Below are 22045 nucleotides of genomic sequence, written 5' to 3' on the forward strand. Positions count from 1 at the left end.
GAACAAGGGCTGAACCTTGAGCCAGAATTGCAACTCTTCCTCCAAATTTAGCGCTCTCTCTAACATTGGTATGGCCAGGCCCTGTCCTTTCTAGACTGTAGGCTGGCCAAGTATCCATGGGCTGCCCCCTTCCCTACTGGAATGAAGCCCAGGGCAAGTTCCTCTCTGGTGTTCATCTCTTCTCAACTCCTCCAAATTCTCCTCCAAGAGAGTCAGTTCTCACCTCCACCTTAATCACAGAATGTCAGAGTTGGAAGGGACCTCCTCGGCCGTCTGGCTCAACCCATACCTGACACTCGCCACTTTAAAATTCTCATCAAATGCTCACCTGATCTTTGCTTGTTGTTTGTTGTTTAGGCATTTCCAACTCTTGGTGACCCTGTATGGGCACATATGTGGGCAAAGATACTGGAGTGATTTGTCATTTCCCTCTCCAGCTCATTTTACAGATGAGGAAACTGAGGCAAACAGGCTTAAGTGACTTGTCCAGGGTCACACAACTTCTGGGTGTTTGAGGCCACATTTGAACTTGGGTCTTTCAGACTTCAGGCCCAGGACTCTGTGCACTGTGGCGCCACCTAGTGCCCTCCGTTTCTTTGCTAGATTCCTCCAATGAGGAGGAATTTGCTTGCTCCTTTAGGGGCCTGCCCCAATTACCAGTAGCTCTGATTGTGAGGAAGTTTTTTCTTTACATCCTGACTGGATGCCGGAAACCCTCACAGAAGAGGCATCATGGGGAGCTCTTTCCTACATCCTCCCTGCCAGTGTCCCTTACACTTCTCCAGCTGGTTGCTAACCCTGCGTACCCTCATTCTTATGAGAGGTAACCCAAAGCCTGTACCCCACCACAACCTTCAATCCTCCTACCCCCTCACAACAGTTTATGGGCCAGGCCCTTTCAGGTGCTCCTTTGAGTCAAGCATGGCCACTCCCACTACTTAGATGAACAAGGAGTCACCAACTGTGGTCCTTCTAGTATGATGGAGGACCACTGTATCTCATTATATGCCCTGTCCTCCATGCCCTGGGCATTGCCATCCACCCTGCCGCTGAATTTACCTATATCTGTTGTTTCTCCCAGTTAGAATGGGAGCTTCACTTAATAAATACCCTTTTGATTCATTCATCAAGGCCAAATTTTCCCTTTTTTCCCCTTTTTTTTCAGCTTCCAGCTAGGAGGTTAGGGCTGACTTGAGCAGGTAGGCCCTGTTTCTGCCAGCACCTTCTTTTCTTCTCTAGGCCACAGCTGGGGCTTCTCTCAGGCTCAGTGAAAGGCAGGGAAGCAGAGAAAAAGAGGATGTGCCATTCCAGAGGAGGAGAGAAGAGGGCAGGACAGAGGATCTTAGGAAGAGAGGGAAGAGGCAGCAGACTTCCTCACTGCTTCCCCTGTAGTTTGTGATGCAGAACACGCCTCCCTGCCCATTTCTGCTGGTGTCTCATCTCCGGTGGAATAGAACTACCCAGGGAGATGACGGCCCTGGCGATGGAGATGCTGCTTGGCAAATACACTTTATCTAGCGGATGCCTTCTGGGAGGATGCCACACAGTAGATAAAAAGCTTTGGACACAGGCATGAGAATGAGTCAGAAAGGGAAAGGAGAGGGCTGGGGAGTGAGCCCAAAGGTGAGAGAAGACCCTTAAGGTGGGGATTTGGGCACAGGAGAGAAATGAAGGGAGATAGATCAAGGATTAGAGGAGAAGGTGGCAGGGTGATCTAAACTACAGGGACTGAATGGGGGGAGGGGCCAGAGCAGTCAAAGGTATTCTGGGCCCGGAACCTGGGAATGTGATTTGCATTCCTCCTCAGGCTTTTGTGACCCTTTAGTCTCCTGCTTGTCCTACCTGGCTGACTTCTTAGTCTCCTTGGCTGAGTCATCATCTGTCCTCTGCATTCAAAGTGTGGGTTTCTCCCCCTTCCAATGTCCCTCCCTCCCCAGCAAGGCGGGGTCGGTCCTGGATTCTGAAGATCTCTCTTATAAGGTTCCCATTGCCTTGATTATCTTCTCGATGCACATAACACCCAAATCCACATAGATAGCCTTATTCTCTCTCTTCTATTGCCCTACCCCCTCCAGTTATTCTGGATATTTCAACCATATAGGAATTTCAATTTCTCGTAGTGGAAAGAGCACCAGGTTTGGATTAAGAGGACCGGGGTTCAAATTCTGAATACCACTTCCTTACTTGACCTGCCTACCCATTTCTACCCTTTCCTGTCCACCCACACTGGCCTGCTTTCTGTTCCTGATCATCTTTATGCTTTTGCACTGGCTGTCCTGAATGCCTGGGATGCTCTCCCTCCTCATCTCTGTCCTGGCTTCCTTCATGGCTCAGCTCCAACCCCATCTTTTGCAGGAGGACTTTGCTTGTCTCCCCAGCACCTTCCCCTGAGGCTCTCTTCCACTTGAGAAGTCTCATGTGTGGCCATTCACATCTGTGTTGTCTCCCCAGTTAGAATGGAAGCTCCTCAAGGACAAGGATGAGTTTTCTTTATCCTGGCATATAGTTACTACTTAATAAATTCTTGTTGATTGTGTGACTCTTGGCAGTTAATTTCTCCAGACCTCAGTTTCCTTATCTGAAAGGTCCCTTCCAGTTCTGTAACTCTGATCCTATTATCTGTGTCTGTGTTATCTTCCTTCAGCAGAATGTAAGCTCTTTGAGGTCAGGGATTTTTTTTCCCCTTGTTTGTCTTTGTAATCCTAAGTGCTTAGCACATAACAAGTTGTTTAATGTTCATTGAGTTTAATTTCATTTTAATTTCTGTATGATTTGTCTAAACTGAGTCAGTCCTTCCCCACCCTCTAGCCCGCCCTGGACACAGCTACCAGAATGAGCTTCCTAAAGGACAGTTTGGGCCACGTCATTTAATTTTAGAACCCTTAGGTGGCTGTGACTCCCTATTGCCTCTGAGCTAAAATGCAAACTCCTCAGTCTGGCTGCACCCCATATTTATAGACTTCTTTGGCAGTGCTCTTTGTCCCAGTGATGCACCCTAGCCTGAATGGTATTCTCCAAACCTGGCCTTCCCCCTCTTATCTTTTCCAAAGCTGTTCCCTCATGCCTAGAAGGACCTTCTTCCTCATCTCTGCCTCTCAGCATCCCATACATATCCTTAACCTTTTGTGCATTTTGGATCTCTGGCAAAATTGAGGTTGCTTTTTTCTTTGGTCTTCATATCAGAGGTTTGCATGTAGTAGGTGCTTAATAAATGCTATTGGCCTGTATTATACACTCTCTCCCCCAGTGGAACTTGGCACCTAATAAATGTTTGTTGAGTTTAAGGGTCTTTGAAATTGTAGAATGTCTGGACTGACCCCTTGGTCATTTAAACCGATATCTGTTTGAAACCTGACCTTCCGCTCCATTCTCTGGAAGTGTTCTGCTTAGACACCTTAGGAGACTGAATTTCTGTGATCTGTCTGTTTCTAAGGGTCCGACAAAGTGCCCTGGAGAAGAGCAGCTTCTAGGAAGGTTTATGACTACTTTGTAGTTATGCAGAAGTACCAGAAGCACACAGTAGGCTCTTCATTCGTGCATGCTGGTTGATGGCTTGTCCAAGGTCACACACTGTGTTCAGTTCAGAGCCAGGAATCCCAGCTCCCTGTCCAGTCGAGAGCCTGGAGACCCAGACAGCGCTTCTGAGAGGGAGAAACAAACACAAAGTCTGGGAATTCAGAGGTTCTCTGAGCCTTTTCCACTGTAGCAGCCGCTGCTGCCTGATCCTTCCTAGGCTATGTGTCTGGCCCAGATCCATGGCAGGAAAGGAAAACCCCAGAAGGGACTGAGTTGCTCCCTGCTGTTCCCAGGCCAGAGAAAGGGGGGGGGGCGCGGCACTTGGAAGTAGACTGCTGAGCAGAGGGCCTTGGGCTAAAGGTATACAGGGGGAGGGGGAGGAGAAGCAGCCTTAGAATGGGCACTCTCTGGCCAGCCTCCCTCCTGCCTAGAGAAGGGGAGAGGAGGCCAGAGGGCCTGGGGCTCCTGGGCTGGCAGGAGCAGGTCTGGGAACCGGATGTCATCTTTGCCTGGTGAAAAAGGAAACAACCAAGTGGGGCTCTGGGGAGTGGAGAGCAGACCTCTGTGAGGGCTGGGCGGGGGGGGGGGGGGGGGGGGGGGGGGGGGGGGGGGGGGGGGGGGAATGACAGGGAATCTGATTGGTGGGAGCGGCTGCAGGGGGAGGGGCACGGGGAGTGCATTACTACTATTCTCTCTCCCCTTCCCTTGGACAAAATCAAGCTGGGCTTAAGTTGTGAGCTTTCTCCAGAGCTCTGGAGTGGACACATCTGTCTTCCACTGGGCACAGACCTGAGTCACTCATAATCTGGCTGACCCCTGGAAAGGATAAACAAGATCTCTCCTTTCTGAGGACCCCAAAGAGATAAGGGGGGAGGGCAGCTTCCTTCCTTCTGGTGTGGAAGGATGAAGGGAGAGAGACCTTTGTGACCCAAGGAAGCAGGAGTCTGCTCCTACCCCCACCCCAGCTGCTCATTTAACAATTGATTCAGAGAGGGAGGGGGAGTCTGAATCCAGGGCAGCTGCCTTGAACTGGCCAGAGACTTAGTGGAAAGAGCACTGGATTTGGATTTAGAGGATGTGGGTTCAAATGTCACCCTTGTGGGACTACCTGGGGGACCTTGGGCGAGTCCTTAACCTTTCTGGGCCTCAGTTTCCACATATGTAAAATCAGAGGGTTAGACTTAAACAGCTCTTCTAAGTTTGCAATCCTATGAATAGGAGGCAAGAAGAGACAAGGTCAGATGGAGTCTAGATTCTGCCACAAGCTTGTTTGATCTTGGAGAGGTCACTTTTCCTTTGCTAGGCTTCAGTTTGACTCATCTGTGCAACTGAGCAAGCATTTATTAAGCTACAGCTGTGGTCATGGCATGGGGCCAGGCACTGGGGAGAAAAAAGATAAAACAGTCCCTGTCTTCTGGGAGGAGGCAACCTTTAAACAGATAAATATTGGTGTAAAAACAAACAAAAAATGGGATTTTTGTTTCAGGAAGAAGCCAGAAGTCCATGAATGGTATGTGCATAAGATATATGCCTATGTGTGTATGTAATTCTGATGTATCAAATCTAAAGGTTGTCTGTAGAACTGAACAGGAGAGGACTGGACGGCGGAGGGACTTTCCAGCTTGGAATCACTGAGTCAACTGGACTAGATAACCGAGGACATAAAGGGCAGGACTTGGAGGCACAGAAGACCTGGGTTCAAATCCAGCTTCAGACACTTGGTAGCTGTATGATCCTGGGCAAGTCACTTCACCTCTGTCTACCTCAGTTTCCCCATCTGTAAAATGAGAATAAAAGCATCTACTTCCCAGGGTTGTTGTGAGGGTCAAATGAGATAAACTTTAAAATGTTAGTAAATGACCATAATCATCATCTCATCGGAGAGCCCTAACAACTCAGGCATATCTAGGAAAGGCCTTGTGTAGGAAGAGGTGGGGAAGAAGAGGATAGCATCTCCCACAAGCCTCTGAGATCACTCCCCCTTTCCCCGCTACCCTGCCATGATCCACCTCCAAAGTCAACGATCGTGAGTCATTTTCATAGGAACATAGAACGCTGGGACAGGACCCCAGAAATCCTCCAGACCAACTCTTCCATTTTACAGTGAAGAAGCGGAGGCTCACACAGTGTAAGTGACTTACCCAAGGGTCACTGGCCGACCTAGGGTTGAACTCCGAAGCCAAGGCTCTTTGCCTAGGCCTCCTAGGGCCTGTTTCTCGTTTTCTGACCAAATGGAAAGAACCACTCCCGGCCTGCCCCCCCCCAAAGGAATGAAAACCGTGACCACATAGGCTTGCTCGTCGGAGTTTAAGGACCCAGGAGATCCAGAGGCAGCCGATCTCGAGGCGGCAGAGAACCCAGCCATAGCCCTGGGCGAGCACAGCAGCATAGCCAGACCGGGAACCCGCAGAGGTATTTGCATGCCCACGTAGGAAATCTCTGGGGATCCCGGGAAAGGGTGCTAGATGAACACCCCGGGGCCATGCCGACCCCGGAACCTGACCTTAGAAGACGCCCCGCCCCGGCCCGCCCCTCCCCCTACACATTCACTCTGGGAGTGGCAGATGAGCACCCGACTGTGACACCGTGAAGGTGCCGGTGAAGGGGGGTGGGAGAGGGGTCGTGGCACCATCCCCTGGCCAGGCCCCTCGGGGCGCAGCCTCTCCCAGGCTCCTCCTAGGACCCTCGGCTAACTCCGCCCCGTCGGTCCCTCCCGCCCGGCTGAGGGCGGGGCCGGTCCCCGGTGCATTGGTCCGCCGCCGTGTCAGTTTCTCGTGGGGGGTGGCCCTGCCGGCCGCGAGGGGGCGGGACCCCCGAGGGACAGGACCCCGGAGTGCGGCGGGGCGAGGCCGCGCCGGGACTGCGAGAAGCCGCGGCAGCGGCCAAAGTTTGGCTGGAGCGGGGGCAGCGTGCTGCCCATCCCTCGGGGCGGCCGCCGGAGCCGGAACAGCGCGGACATGCCGCGCGAGGGGCACTGAGAGCCGGCCCGGCTGGGCAGGAGGAGGGGGGGAGCCCGGGGGCCATGGGCTCGGGCGGCTGCTCGCGGCGCCACAAGGGGCTGGTGCAGACGGGCTTCCTGCTGACCGCGGCGCTCGGCCTGCTCGGCGGGCTGCTGCTTTACGGCCACCTGGAGCAGAAGGCGCGGGCCGCCCAGGCGCTGGCCGCCACCTATCGCGGCCAGCAGGAGGCACTGTCGGCGCAGTTGCAGGGTGAGCTGGGGGCGGGGATGGGGGCAGCTGGGATGGGGGTGGGGAACCTGGGGACTGGGACGGGGCTGGGGGCTGCTGGGGGACCTGGGGACTGGGACGGGACTGGAGGTTGCCGGGGGGCCTGGGGACTGGGAGGAGGCTGGGGGTACCTGGGAAGTGAGACGGGACTGGGAGGAGGCTAGGGTACCTGGGAACTGGGACGGGGCCGGAGGTTGCCGTGGGACCTGGGGACTGGGAGGAGGTTGGGGGACCTGGGGACTGGGACGGGGCTGGGGGCTGCTGGGGGCCCTGGGACCGGGACGGGAACGGGGGCTGCGTGAGACTTAGGGAGTGGGGGGATGAAATTAGGGGTAAGATTAGGGTTACTATGGAGGTCTGTGCGGGACAGGGACCTGGGGGCTGAAGAGGGGCACTGAGATGCAGCTGGGGCTGCTGGGGGACCTTGGGGACTGGGAGGGGGTGTAGGCTGCTAGGGGCCCAGGGGAGTTATGATTACTAGGGAGATCTGGGCGGGTCAGGGACCTGGGGATTGCAGAGGGAAGCACCCAGAAGACTGGAAGTGAAGGGACCTGGGGAGTAGGGGCTAAAAACAGTGCAACCCCCCGGGATGCTGAGGGCAGCTAGAGAACCAGGGCAAGGGGGTAGCCACCAGGGGCCTGGTGGCTGCAGGGAGCCAGGCAGGTGCTGCAAGGAGGCAGATGAGGGGGTAGAAGCTGCCTGGGGACCATAGGGGACCAGGAAGATGGGGGCTATAGGGAGAAACTAAGGGACTTCAGGATTCCAGCTGCGTATGTTTGCGGGGTGGGAAGCAGAACCGGGTTTGTTTGGTGAATGGGAAGGGTAGGAGTCTGGCTTCCAGAGTCCCCCGAACCAGCTCTGTTTTCTGAGAGGGACCTGGAACCCTCAGCATTTTGTCAGTCAGGAGCTAAAAAGATGTCTTGCTTCAGGTCCCATGGCTGAATTTGGAGGGGAAGGACAAAAAGAGAATGGTTGTCCCAAGGAACTTTTCCTGCCCGGCCCAGTGGGCTGGGGGAGGGATTTGCTAAACTCTGACTCAACTGTGCCAACCCCATTCCTAACACTCCCCCCCCCCCCACCAATGACTCTTCTTCCTGTCCCCTCTAGGGCCTTGGGTAGGCCTGTGTAAGAGTTAGTGTGTGTGTATGTGAGTGTAAGTGGGGGGGGGGGGGCTGGCCAGGCTGGGCCGGGGAGAATGTAGGGAGGAGCCAGTGGTTCTTAGCATCCCTTAGGCAGAAACACTGAGCCTGTTTGGGAGAGTTTAGACCAAAGGTTATTGGGAGGTAGGGTCCTTGCCAAACCCATTGGTGTCTCTGTGCTTGGGCCCAGGGAGGTCCTGTCATCGCTGGGGACAGAGAGAACCAGGAAGGGGGGAGGGGGGGAGAAGGGCCATGTGAAGGGCTCACTGCCAGCTGGAGTAGTGTTGCTGCTCTCTACCCTGGGCCTGTTGGGGTTCGTAACACCCTCTCACTCACTTTAATCTTGAAAGACTCATCCCATAGAGGTCTTCTGGGTTGGGAGCCACAAAGAATTTGCCCAAGAAGGGATCTGGATCCTTCAAAGGTAGAGAAACTGAGGCTGGAAGTGGCCCAGTTGTTTGAAAGAGATTGCAAAGTGAGCCAGGCACTAGAGACCCAGGGAAGGCTTCCGTTCTTGTGTCCCCACAGCCCTCCTGCCCTCCCTCACCTCCTCCAGCTGACTCTTCCTGGACCAGGTCATTAGATTTGTCCTAGAAAGACTCACCTGAAAGAGCCTCTCTACCTACTGGCCCTATGCCCAGAGCAAGGTTACCTGGTCAGGGCTACACCAGCCCTCTCTCCTCCGGCCCCAACTGAAACACCTGAATAGAGAAGATCCCCAAGGGTACCCAACTTCAGAGTCTGTCCAACTTCTGCTCTTTCTGAAGAGTTAGTACTTTGGGATCTCTGACCTCCAGTCAACCCTGCTCCTCCTGTGTGCCCAGGTCTGTCTTAGGCAGTGAATGAAAAGACATTCCCTTACCTCAGAGAGCTTCCACTCCATGGGGCTTCTTGTCTCCCTAACCAGAGTGCTGCCCATGCAGTGAGAAGGGAGGGGCAATGAGGCTGGCTACTTGACAAACCAGGCAAAACTCGGCTGTCCAAATGAGTGCTGTCCTTCAGATAAGACTAAGTGTCTGTCCTGTTCTTCCTACCAGGCTGCCCTGGCTCCAGCTTCCTACAGAGGAACAGCTAGCCTTGGCATAGCAAGCTGGCATAGAGCACAATTCGAAACAAGGTGAACTGGAATGTTTTCCACCATAGCAGCCTTATTGGAATAAGTGCACCACTGCCCTGGGGACTACTTTGAAGGGCAGCACTCATCTGAGATGTGCTTTATTTAGTGAGCATTCGATCTCTATCACATGGCAATGATTTTGGGTAGGTGATCTATATCCTGGTAATCAGGAGGTGGATGAATGGAGGCAGGTAAGGTCATCCCACCCCCCACCCCTGAGGAAGCTAGACCTGCAGATGGGCCCTGAATGCCCCAACAGGCACCTGTCACTCCACTAGGCACTTGAGATGCAAAGACCTTGGCCACATCCTTTCTCTTCTCAGGGTCTCACTTTCCTTACCTGTCAGAAGGGTTGGAGCCAGCATGTTGAAATGAAGAGGCTTGGATTAGGAATCAGAGCATCTGGTTTGGATGTAGCCCTGGCTCTGCCTTTTCCTCAGCTGGGTGACCTTGGGCCTTGACCCTCTCTGAACCTCAGGTCCTTCATCTGTAAAGGAGGGATTTGGGCTAGGTTCTCTTCTCAGTCTTGTCGTCCCTTGTAGGGGAGCCAAACCCCATTCACTCCTAAACCTGCACTATCTCTGAAATCAGCCCAAGCCCCAGGTGTTTGTGTGTGTATGCGTGTGCATGTGTGCGTGTGTGTGCGTGTACGTGTGTGTGTGTGGTATGTGCACGTGTGTGTACCCATGGTGTTTGTGCAGTGTGTATGTGCGTGTGGTGTGTGCGTATGCAGCGTGTTTGTGCGTGCATGTGTGTGTGTGTGTATATGTGTGTGTGTTTCCCAAGGATTTTTCCTAGGTCCCAGAGAGGGAGGTTAAAAGTCCATCCTCAATAATATCTCCCTCCTGAGTTAAATCCCACTCAGCTGGCTCTTGGAGCCAGCCCTGGCCTGTCGGGACTTCCTGGGTAGTTGTTTGGGGTCACTGAGTCCCACCCAAACCCCATCTTTGACTGCTCCTGAACCTGTTTTCCATCCACTTCTGCCTCTTTCCTTGGCAGGGTTAGCGATCTGGGGGAGGCAAGGGGTGAAGTGTGCTGCCCTCAGGCTGTCTGAGGAAGAAAGAGGTGCTTGTGTTCATTTGTGAGCACAAAAGTAATTGACATTTCTGTGATGCCTAAGGTTTACAGAGTGCTTTAAGGACATTATCTCCTCTGATCCTTTACTACAAGCCTGGGAGTATGCTGAAGGTACGACAATATATCCATTTTACAGATGGGAAAATCAAGGTTCCAAGGGGTAAGGGACTTGTCCAGGGTCACACAGCTGGAGAGGCAAGATTCCTGTAGTGGGAATCAGGAAGGACTGAGTTATCTCAGAAACTCACTAGCCGTGTGAGCCTTGGCAAATTACTCTGGGCCTTGGTTTCCTCCTCTGCCAAATGAGAATCATTATAGTACTTTAGCTCTTAGCTTAGATGTGTGCATCAAGTGAAATAATATTTGTCAAGTGTTTTCCAAAACTTAAAGCAATACAAGGTGTATTTCTGTTATTAGCATTTTTCTTACAATTACTGCCATTATTCCTCATTCCCAAATCCAGCCCTGTATCTGTACAGTATCGTGTGTGTGCTTTGTATGAGCATATTCAATGTTTTCACATGTATTAGCGTATGTGAAACACATGTATGTATGTATGCATGTATTAACAGAACACAGGATGAGGGTGTGGGGAAAAGGGGCTGGTGGCCTCATAGAGTTGCCCCTTGTTTCTGGGGCTCTGAGCATAGACTGGCTGACAGGCTAGAGGCTGGGACAGGAAGCTCTCCACAGACTCTGTGTGTGTGTGTGTGTGTGTGTGTGTGTGTGTGTGTGTGTGTGTATGAAGTGCAGAATGATAAGATTTCAAGCTGGAAGGCTCTTTAGAGATCGTAGAGTCCAACAGTCTTGTTGTATAGAGGCCCAGGAAGGTCAGGAATTCCCCCCAAGGTTCCCATGGCAGTCAGTAACACAGCTGGGATGTGGACCCAGATTGCCTGACTCCAAAGCCGTGTTCCTTCCTCTTCCCCAGGCCTCGAAAATGAGAATGTTTTTCTGCCCATGCCCTTGGGAGTCTGGGAAAGAGCAGGTGACCCAAGCAGGCTGATGAAGCCATCTGGGGTTCTTGGCTGGGGCTCACGGTCCTTGTAGGGAGAGGCCTGGGCTCCCACAGACAGCTCTGTGTGAAGGGGCACATCCTCCTCCTTGTCCTAGATTCTTTGAAGCCATTTACTCATGACGGACGCTGTGTCCTTTTTCTGAAAAGGAGGCTGTTTGGGAGGCCAGCTGCCCTGTCTGTCCTTCCTGGAGGGTCCCAGCCCAGTATGTACTTCTCCCCAACAACAGCTGCAGGGCTTCCCTTGAAGAAGAGGGATTAATTATCCTTTGGGAAGCCTTCCCTGTTGACCTCTCCCTTTCACTCAGGTTAGGGATGAGACCTCTCTTCATCTCTCACTCATGGGGCCTTCTGAAAAGGGAGGGAGCCCATGGCCAGGGTCTCAGCCAGAACTGAGAGCTGGAAGGGATCTCTGAGGTCCACTAGTACAGCCAGTGAAGAAGCTGAGACCCAGAGGGCCTGGTGATTTGGCCAAGGCTACCCAAGCAGTAAGGGATTCAAGCTCAGTGAGTCCTCTGCCTCCAAACACAGAGCTCTTTCTTCCAGCTCCCTAGGGCTGCCTCAGTGGCTTGGGAAGAAAATCCATGTCACCTAGCATGCTTCACTCCTGGCTGAGGCCTCATTTGCAGAGTTGTTTTATTTCCCTGGTGCTTGCCAGAGAGGTTGGGCTCCTGTGTCCTGCCCCTCAAAAGCTCAGAGTCATAACTTAGGGTTTCCCCATCTGGGGTTTATGACTGGATTCCGTCCTTAGAAATCAGGCAGCAGCATCAGAGCAGAGGGCAAGGGCTGTGGCTGTCCCTACACCAAGTATTTTCCTCCTTCAGTTGAAGACTAGGAAACTTTGGCCTGGGGCCTACTCAGTGAGGTTGGAGTGGGGCAGGGCCTGGGAGTTTGGGGAGTATTCTGTTTCTGCCTCCTTTTGGGGCCCTAGGGAGTCCTTTGGCTGGGGACTGGGTAGGTGAGGGCCAGCCGTGATGAGAAACAAGCTGCATTCTGTCTCTGTTGGGAGCCAGGGTCTGGAAAGAGGAGGGAGAAGCTGGCCAATGAGCCTAGGAGGCAGTGCCGGGCCTAGTGAGGGGGGGGAGCTGGCTGTAATTTTCCAGATTCAGAGGTTTCCAAGCAAGAACAGAAGCTTTTTAGAGTTAGCAGTGTCTGTTTTCAGAATGCGTTTGTGGCCTGTGACTTGGCATGGGGAGGGAAACCAAGGGGGGGGGTAGGAAGGGAGGGAAAGGGTGAAGAGGAGGAGTCCTGTAAGTCTCTGGTATGTGTGTATATTCCCTCCCCCAGAATGCTTAGCTTACTTCCCACCCCCTCCATACCTCTAACTCCCCCTGGAAAATTGTGAGGTAGGAAAAAGTGTATAGCAGTGGTATCTGATGGGTAATAGGAAGCCAGACCAAGCCCTCAGTTTATCCATCTAAAAGATGGACACACTTCTCCCTTTTCACTTGTTCATCTTCACCTGGGCCGTTGGCCCTATCCCTTGCCTGAGAGTTGGAACAGATGTTCTCCCCAACCTTCTGGCCTCTTTCTCACAGTGGTATATGAGCATCGGTCCCGCCTGGAGCGGTCCCTGCAGAAGGAACGGGGGGAACACAAGAAGACCAAGGAAGGTAAGGTGCCTGCAGTAGCTCTGGGACTCCAGGCTGGGGTTCCCACCCCAGGGACTGTGAACATCCAGATTAGGGAGAGAATGCCCTCCATCCTGTAAGGAGCCAAGCCTGGCCTTGCCTTCAGTCTCCTTGGGTCCTTGACTAATATGATCATTGGATGAGATGGGATGGGTCTGTTGTCCGTGTCCTCCATGGATGACTTCTGGGCTCCTGACTACTCCCAGGCTGGAAGCTGTGAACCTAGACCTCCTTCTTGGGAGGGATTATGGTGACTCTGTCCAGGGTGATTCCTGAAACTCAGGGGGCCAGGGTGGGAAGAGACTGTCTTGGCAGTGGGATGGGGTGCATGCCAAGGCCCTCTCCTCTCCAGATTTCCTAGTGTACAAACTGGAGGCGCAGGAGGCTCTCAACAAGGAAAAGGTCAGTGGGGCTGAGGGGGGCGGGGCATTCTGTACTCTAAGAATAGGAAGGACCCCACCACTGCTGAGCTGTAGCTGGGGAGTGGAGAATCTCTGGGGTCATGTGCCTGCTATCACAGCATAGCATAGTAAGTATGTTTTGGCATCTTCTGGGGATATAAAGTATGTCTGACGGCTCCACGACCTGGGATTGATGGGGTCGGAAAGGAGGAATTAGTGAATTACAGTATGTGAAAATAAACGCAGTTGTGTTGCTTTTGCTATGATAATGGGCAGTGCTCTGGACTGGGAATCAGAATCCCTGGATTCTAGTCTTGATTTTGCCACTGACTAGCTGTGTGACCTTGGATAAATCGCTTCCACCCCCTAGTCCTCGGTGGGGGAGGAGGGGGGAACCTCTTCCACAGAATTAGGGGAGGAGAGGATTTGGACTCAGTAATCCTTAAGATACTTAAAACTGTAATATTCTCTATTCTGAAGCCAGCCAAACATAGCCAATTTGTGGGCCTTAGAAGACCTGGCTTAATGAACAGAAGAGAATGATTTGTAATTAGCATGATCACGGTTTATATGTGAATGGTGGCTTCCACGATTCTGGAGAAGACACAGAAAGATGGAGAATGACCTCAGTTTAAGCAGGTCCTGATAGCCATCAGATTTGGATGGGGCTGGGTCCTTCACTGTGACCAGCAGGCATGCTGGGAGTTCTTGGGACCGGTCAGCTGTCTGTGGAGTGAGTTGATGCTCCCTCCAGACAGTCCATGGTATAGACTCTACAGGCACCCTGGACTGTTTAGTGTGTCCTGGACCCTTGGGCAGTGAGGCTGATGAAGTCTATGGGCTCCTTCTCAGAATCATGTTTTTAAATCCTAAAATATATAGAATTACAAAGGAAACCAATTATATTTGGAATGAAGATGTAGTTTTTTTTCCTATCCAAGTTCACAGACCCTCTGAAATCTGTCCACAGACTCCTTGGGTGTCCATGGACCCCAAGGTTAAAAGCCCCTGGTGTAGAAAGGTGTTCCTACCTCCTTACCACTGTATGTAATGAAATGTCTGTTCTCTCTTCATGGACCTGGGGCCTGGGCTACAGCAAGACTCGATGAACCGCTATGGGGCCCTGAGCTCCCAGCACAGGATCCTCAAGGCAAGGAACCAGGGGAGAAGGGAAGGGGCTAGAGAGGGGACAGTGCCTTTCCCCACTGCTCTCTGGGACCCTGGCCTTGCCCCCTCCCCAGGGCTTGGGGGATGGGCATTGGCCAGGGTGCTTGAATGCCTGGTTCTAAGATGGCCCCTTATCCTGGCCAGCAGGGCTGCACTCAGGGAGGGGCCTTGTTGTGGCAACACAGGTGGCACCTGTCTGGGTCAGTGGCTTTCTCCAATGGGATGGAAGAGCCAAGGGGGTGGGGTGGAGGTGGGGACTTGGCCCAAGCCCAGAGAAAGGAGTAGGTCCTTGGTTGTAGGGAGACTTCTGTGCTCTGTCCTTTCTCTGAATCTCTCTGGGGTTTGAGGACCCTGAAGGAGTTGGCTCTGGGGGAGAAGAAAAGCCTGGGATGGGGTGAGGGGAGCTGGTGCTGAGCCTAATGTTGGGGGCCCCTTTCAATTCCCAGAACCAGCATGAGGATGTGAAGAAGCAGCTGCTGGACCTGCAGCTACAGCACAGCGGGCTGAGGCTGGAGCATCGCAAGGCCCTGGAGAGCCACGGACAGCGCTATGCCCAGCTGCAGCGGGAGAAGGACAGCGAGGTGGCCAATCTACAGGGTGAGGTCCAGGGGGCTGCAGCTGAGCTTTGGAAAGACAGGGCCCCCTGGCCTTGGGAAGCCCCAGTCTGAGGTGGGGTGGGGCCTCTGGCCTCAGGGAGCCCCAGTCTGAGGGGGTGGTAGGGCCTTTCCCCTTATGGAGCCCTCAGAATGAGGAGGAGGTGACATTGCCCAGCTTACATAGAACCCTTGGTCAAAAGGGAAGAGTGGGTCCCTTCCACAGGGAAGCTGTTGCTGGTCAGAGGGCAGAGATTGCCCAGTTTCCAGGGGACTGCTGATCTAACATGTCCTAGCCATGAGGGAGGATTTAAGGCAGGGGGACAAAATACATACATAGAAGAAACAGACCTTTGTCTCAAAGCAGGCTTCACCAGAGCGTCCAGCGAGCCAGCCTGAAGCCGCAGCCTCTGGAGAGCCCTGAGCCTGTGATTTATCTCCTTTGGGCCTGACAGGCCGTCAGGAGTCAGCAGAGGGATGGATGCAGGGGGGCTCCCCTCCCTGGCCTACTCAGCTCTTGATTGTCATACCCACAGACACAGTGTATAAACTTCGAGAGGAAAGCAAGCTCCTGAGGAAGGCGCACCAGGATATTCACACCCAGCTGCGGAATGCCCAGGTGAGAGGCAGGCCAGCTGTGTCCACCATCCCTGCCGCCCGAGGAGGCAATATGGCCCAGTGGGGAGAGGGCTGGGTTTGGAGTACAAACACCTGGAGTAAGACTCTGCTTTCTGTTACCTTCTACCTGTGTGATCCCTGGGCGAGTCACTTAACCTCTGTTGCCTTGGTGTCCTCAGCTGTAAAACGAGGGAGTTGGACTCTCAGTAGATAGAGCCCTGGGCCTGCAGTCTGGAAGATCTGGCTTCACATTTGGCCAGAGGCACTTCCTAGCTGTGTGAGCCTAAGTGAGTCACTTAACTTCTATGTGCCTCAGTTTCTTCAGCTGTAAAATGAGGATCATAATAGCACCTACCTCCCAGGGTTGTTGTGAGGATCAAATGAGAATATTATAAAGTGCTTAGCACACAGTAGGTGCTTAACATGTGCTTGTTCCATTCTCCTCCTCCCCCTTCCCTTCTAAGGTCCCTAAATCTCTGACCTTCTGACCCTCCAATGAGGGGAGAGAAGAGCTGGTTATTTGAGCGGTGAGGACATGGGCAGGTTAACCGTATCAGCCCCACTCTGTCCCCTGTTCTAGTCCCAGATGGAGGAGTTCCGCCAGCTCAAGGAAGCCTTGCAGAAGATGCCCAGCTTCCAGGAGCCTGGGGCTGGCCGGCGGCAGCAACAGCAGCGGCAGCAGCAGGAGGTTCTCCAGGCCCCAAGGCAGCAGGCTCAGCTCAGGAAGCCTCAGGTAGAGAAAGGCCAGGGCTTCTCTGAATTCCTGGAAGGGCATGGCATAACATGAGGGTCTCCCACTGGGAAAAAGCACAGTCTAGAATTGAGAACTCAGTACTAAAGATTCCTTATGCCTTACTTTGTTCAACGGATCCCCTCAGGGACCCCCAGGGACCATAACATTTTGTTGGTTTACTGGGGTCCTAACCATGAGTCCAGTACTACCCAAGGCAGCCCACCCCATTTTGAGACAGCCTGAATTATTAGGAAATTTTTCCAGACATCAAGCCAAAATTTGCCCTTTTGTACCTCCCACCTATTGGTCCTGGTTCTGCCCTCTGAGACCAAGCAGAAGGTGGCCACTCCTTCTACATGACAACTTTTCAAGTGTGACTAGACATCTATCATATCCTGACATGAGCCTTCTCTTCTCCACTAGAAACTAACCTAATTCCTTCTGCCAAAAGGCTTTTCGACAAAATCCAATACCTGCTTGTTAAAAACACTAGAAAATATAGGAATAAGTGGACTTACTCTTTTTTTAACTTAATAATATCTTGGACTTATTGTTAATATAATAAATGTTATTTATCTAAAGCCAAGAACAACCATTATATATAATGGAGAAGAATTAGAATTCTTTCCAGTAAGATCAAGCATAAAGCAAAGATGTCCATTACCAGCACTACTGTTTAACATATTACTATCTGCTGCAATAGGCTATAGATATCTATAAACTATCTATAGCAATAAAAGAAAGAGAAGTTGAAGGAATAAGCTTAGGCAAAGAAAAAAATAAAATGATGACTTTTGTATATGATATGATGATTTAGTCAGAAAACCCTAAAGAATCAACCAAAAAATTAATCAGAACAATAAATTCAGGAAGTTGCAGTACATAAAATCTGTATAAATCATCCGCATTCCTGCATATTTTCAACCAGTTCCTTCTGCAGACCCTCCTAAGGCATGGACTCAAGGCACCCTGTGTGACCTTGGGCCTCATGCACATCAGTTATCCTCATTGTACCTCAGTTTTCTCATTCGCAAAATGAGGGGGTCGGTTGAGCTTGGGGGCTTATAAGGTTTCTTCCAGCTCCAGATATATGGTCCTGTGTCCATCCTGGTCCCCCTACCTGGGACAGTCACTCTCCAGCTGTCAGTGGCCTTTCTTAATTATGGAACCCCAAACTAAACACAGTAGTCCAAACATGTTTGTACCCAAACAGTAGACATCAGGAATATTGCCCACTTATTCCTTTTTGGGAGTCTTCTGCCTGGAAGTCATAGTTGAAGCTTGACTGTAGGAAGAAGAGAGAGCCCAAAGGAGACCTTTGTTGAACAGCCACCTTAAGGGGTCCTGAAGTTAAGGATCTTCCAAAGAAGGGAGAAAAAGAGCTCTGACATTTCAAATATGCCTCATTTGACTGCAAACTCCCTGAAGGCAAGGACTGGCTCATTTTTTTTTCTTTGCATCCTCAGCCCCTAAGGCAGTGCCTGGTGCACAGTGCTGGAGAAGTAGCTTGATGGTTGGAGTGACACTGAAGAAGAGGGTTTCCAGTAGGGAGTGGGTGGTTAACAGTGTCAAATGCTACAGGAAATTCAGGAAGGATGAGAACTGAAAAGCATCCATTGGATGGAGAGGAGTATGGGGCGGGAGAAGGGGGGAAGACCAATTGCAAAGGATTGAGGAGACGGAGGCAATAGGGGTGCATGGAGTGAGGAGACGTTTATCAGTGAAGGCAGGGAGAGAGATGAGTTGGTAGCTAGGTGAGTTAGCAAGGTCAACAGAAGGGATTTTTTGGATTGGGGAGGTGGGAAAGGGAGAGATTGAAGGTGTAAGAGGTGGGGTGGGGAAGGGAGAGAGACAGAAGAGTAAGGGTGAGGCAGAGACACAGAGAAACACATAGAGGGAAGGAGGGAAAGGAAAGGAATAAGTATTGAGTGCCTACTATGCGCCAGCCACCATGCTAAGGAGACAATGAAAATAAATGAGATCTTTGTTAAGTGGTTAGCACAGTGCCTGGAACATAGTTGGCACTTAATAAATGCTTGTTCCCATCCCCTTTCCTTCCGTCCCACTCACTGTGGGCTACAAAGAAATTCCAAACCCTTTTCTCAGACCACTGATGGTCCTTCCTATCCTCTCAGCCCCTGGAAGATTATTTGTACTTGTATATATTTGGTGTGATCTGCTCTGGGTTCACATAGTTCCCCTTTGGGAGTATGTGAACACCCTAAGGGCAGGGATTCTTTTGGGTTTGGGGCCTTGTATTACCTTCCCAGTGGTTAGCACTGTTCCTGGCACTTTATTGGCACTAAATGAATGAATGAATAAATAGAGTAAAAGTCTAGGTCATCTGTATTTGGGAGATGTTGACAGGAAGAAGAGAGGGTTTGCAGCAGTTACTTTGGGGGAAGTGATAAGGAGCCTGTCAGAGTAGAGCAGAAATATTTCTTAGCAGGGAAGGCCTGACTGAGGTTATGTACTGGATTTCGTAGTGAGTAAAATCAGTTTGGTTTTGTAACTTCTTCCTGTGAAGCTCAGCTGCTCTGGGGAATAGAGTGGAGAAACTGGACCCGAACTAGTGGTCCTGGGTCCTGAGAGCCTGTGGTGGGATATCTCAGCTGGGCCCCAGCCTGTTCCCCTACCTTTCTCCTGCAGGTGTTTGTTGCCACAGGCTCCAGAGTGGCCCTAAGCCCCCAGGAGCCAGAGTTGGCCCCCCGCTGGAACCCTCAGGCTGCCCAGGCCCCAGGGACACGGGCCTTGCCCTCAGCTGGGCCACCTTTCCCAGACCTGAAGTTGCCTTCTTCTGGGCCCCCTGCCTGGCCCCAGAAATCCATTGAGGGCCATGTTCTCCGCTTCACCAGAACTGTTAACAGCCTGCCAGTCAGGCCCCCGGTATGTCTTTCTCCACCCATTGTATGCTCTGGGTGGTTCCCCCACTTGTGGATGTGGCTGTCAGGGTTGGAAGTCATTTAGACAATCACTTCTCACCAGCTGTTTCCTCCTCTTCCTCCCCAAGGCTGGAGGTGTTTTGTCCCATGGAGGGAAGGGAAGGCCTCAGGGGGTGGAGTCACGGGAGCTAGAGCTCTATAGAGCTTTCTTGGAGTTCCTGCATCACTTTGAAATGGGTGGTCTCTCAGAGACCAGAGCCTGGGTCTCTGGTTTGTCTCTGTGACTCCTAAATGCCAGGAACCAGCTAACCAGAGTTCTGGGCTAGGCATAAAGTGTATTGCTAGAAATCCTATAACTTCCCCCACCCTTCAGCCTTAAGGGTCTACTCTGTGTCCTCCCTCACCAGCTGATAACATTGACTGTGCCCTGGAGACCAGAATGAGAGCTGCTTAGTGAATAAAGAAGAGACTTTGGGGAAAGAGGGAGGGGGAGGATCTTTGGCCAGAAATGCTGAGCTCCCTCCACTGCCCACAGGTTCAGCAAGTAGTGGTGGTGGCAGCCCCTGTTTCTACCTCCCCTGAGAGACCCAGCCCATGGGGTTGGCCCCCTCAGCAGCAGCCTCCCACAGGGCTAGACAGAGGGCCCCAGGCCCTCCCGGCCCCTGGTAGCCCACAGGTACAGATGCAGAGGTGGGTGTCTGGGCTGGGGCCAGAGGTGGGGGGAAAAGAGGGAAACAGGGGGCTGAAGGGAGGAGCATCTCCCCCAGTTCCCTTTGGTAGGCCTGACCCCCAGCAGCTGAGAAGTCCTTCCTGGTACCTAATCCCAGTCCTTCCTGGTGCCTAACCCTAGTCCTTCTGGGTACCAGGATCCAAGATCTCTGCCATCTTTCACAGAAGAGTTGGGTGCTAGCTATGGTGCCTGAACAGCCTGGTCCTTCAATGTCAGAGTAGTTTCCAAAAGATCCATATAAGGCAGAACTGGGGGCTCTTTCCAGGAGAAAATGTTGAGACTTATTTTCTCCTATTATGTAGTAAATATACTTATGTCCAAAATGTTTATCGCACATGGAAGTTTTTGAATATATGTTGGCTTAAATTTGTTCTTGTTTTCTTCCCAATTCCAAGGGCTATATGTGGAACCAAAGAACCTAGATTTGAATCCTAGGGGGCCTCAGTTTCCTCATCTGGAAAATGAGGGGGTGAGACTAGATGGCCTCAAAAGTCAGCACCAGCTCTAAACCCCTAAGGCTTTCCCCCATCCCCCATCTGGGCTACATTTCAGGGCTCTTGGATCAGTATTTGTAGTTTTAGTCAGTATATACCAAGGGTGTCACACACCCCAAAAGTGCTTGGGAAATGCTGTTGAGACTCTGGCATGGTGGAGATAGTGATAGAGGGGGTCAGAGAAACCTGAGGTCAGGTGCTGTTTAGGAACTCCATGATTATGGGCAAGTAACATTCTCTCTAAGTATGTCACTGGTTTGCTAGAGAGAGCAGATGAGATCACGCCAATGGAGTGCTTTGCAAACTTAACAACGCTAGAATAGATGTTACTAGTAGGTCTCTTAACTGACGAGCCCTCCCTGAGATGTAGCCCTATCCCCCTTTCCCATCCCCCAGCTGGCAAGACATCGTCAACAAAGTGAATGCCCAAGAGAAGAGCCAACAGTATCCCCCAAGCAGCCAGCCCCAGGTGCAGGACCAGCCTCTTCCACCCGCCAACCCGGGAGAAGGGGTAGAGCATCCAGCACCCAACAAAGAAGACCCCAGAAGAGCAGCACCTGATGAGGAGGAGATAGAGATGGGTAAGTGTGCCAGCCCCAGCGTGTCAGCAGGGTACAGAAAGAGCCGTGAACCTGGATCAAAGGGCCCTGGCTCTTACTGTCTGTGATACTCTGGGCAAGTCACCCTCCTTCTCTGCCCTCAGTGGCCTTTGATTTCCGATGGATCTCCAAGGTCTTTTCCAGCTCTGTCCTATGAATCAGTGACCCCTGGTGCTCAGGTTCTCTGGGGCCAGATGGCTTTGTTTCCTCTCCTTGGTGAAATGGAATGACTGCCCTAATGATTCTATTCTGAGCCCTTTGCTGAAGGGGACACATCGTCACTAGTCAGGGGACATACATCGTTATGTATATATTGTCGGCCATATTAGTTGTCAGCAGGGGATACGTTGTTGCATCAGGAGACAGTTATATGCCAGGAGATATTTTTAATGTAAATAGTATTTTATTTTTTCCAATGCAAGTAAAGATAGTTTTCAGCATTCATTATTTGTAAGATTTTGAATTCCAAATTTTTCTCCCTCCCTCCCCAAGACAACAAGCAATCTGATACAGGTTATACATGTACAATTACGTTAAGCATTAGTCATGTTGTAAAAGAAGAAACAGAACAAAAGGAAAAAACTATGAAAAAAAAAAACCAAAGAGAAAATAGTCTGCTTTGATCTCCATTCGGACTCCATGGCTCTTTCTGTGGATGTGGATGGCATTTTCCATCGTGAGCCTTTTGGAATCATCTGAGATTATCGTAGTACTGAGAAGAGCCAAGTCAATGTTGTACAATGTCGCCATACTTTGTACAATGTTCAGGGGATCGTGTTCTAAGTTGGGACACGGAGCTATGGGCCAGGAGATGCATTGTCACAAGCCAGTGGGCCACACTGCTACATGTTGGGCTACGTTGTTGTTACTAGCCTTTGGGGCTAGGAGAAGGCTTATCAGGCTCAAGCTCTTGTCCTTCCCATAATTCCCTTTGTCCTTTTCTTGGGGAATCACAGGAATCAGCGCTGAGATTACTTCTATTAGATTGCCCTGCTGAGCCTATCTTTCACTTCAAGTCATCAAACACTTATTAAGCACCTACTATGTGCTAGGCATCAGGGACACAAAGACAAATGTGAACTAGCTCCTACCCTCAATGAGCTTCC

At 51.6% G+C, this 22045-nt stretch overlaps 1 protein-coding gene across 1 annotated transcript in view; it reads left to right on the forward strand.

The window, feature by feature from the left end:
• LOC118836312 (Golgi integral membrane protein 4-like) overlaps window positions 1-22045 on the forward strand; it is a 47918-nt gene that overhangs the window by 22021 nt on the left and 3852 nt on the right. The window contains exons 2-12 of the mRNA XM_036743642.1: window positions 5808-5928; window positions 6243-6725; window positions 12630-12704; window positions 13075-13124; window positions 14220-14273; window positions 14737-14887; window positions 15420-15502; window positions 16082-16234; window positions 18884-19120; window positions 19652-19806; window positions 20737-20921. Coding sequence (XP_036599537.1) covers window positions 5808-5928; window positions 6243-6725; window positions 12630-12704; window positions 13075-13124; window positions 14220-14273; window positions 14737-14887; window positions 15420-15502; window positions 16082-16234; window positions 18884-19120; window positions 19652-19806; window positions 20737-20921 — 1747 coding nt within the window. The remainder of the gene's footprint in view (window positions 1-5807; window positions 5929-6242; window positions 6726-12629; window positions 12705-13074; window positions 13125-14219; window positions 14274-14736; window positions 14888-15419; window positions 15503-16081; window positions 16235-18883; window positions 19121-19651; window positions 19807-20736; window positions 20922-22045) is intronic.

This window comes from Trichosurus vulpecula, chromosome 2 (assembly GCF_011100635.1).
Source record: "Trichosurus vulpecula isolate mTriVul1 chromosome 2, mTriVul1.pri, whole genome shotgun sequence".
In the NCBI taxonomy this organism is placed as follows: domain Eukaryota; kingdom Metazoa; phylum Chordata; class Mammalia; order Diprotodontia; family Phalangeridae; genus Trichosurus; species Trichosurus vulpecula.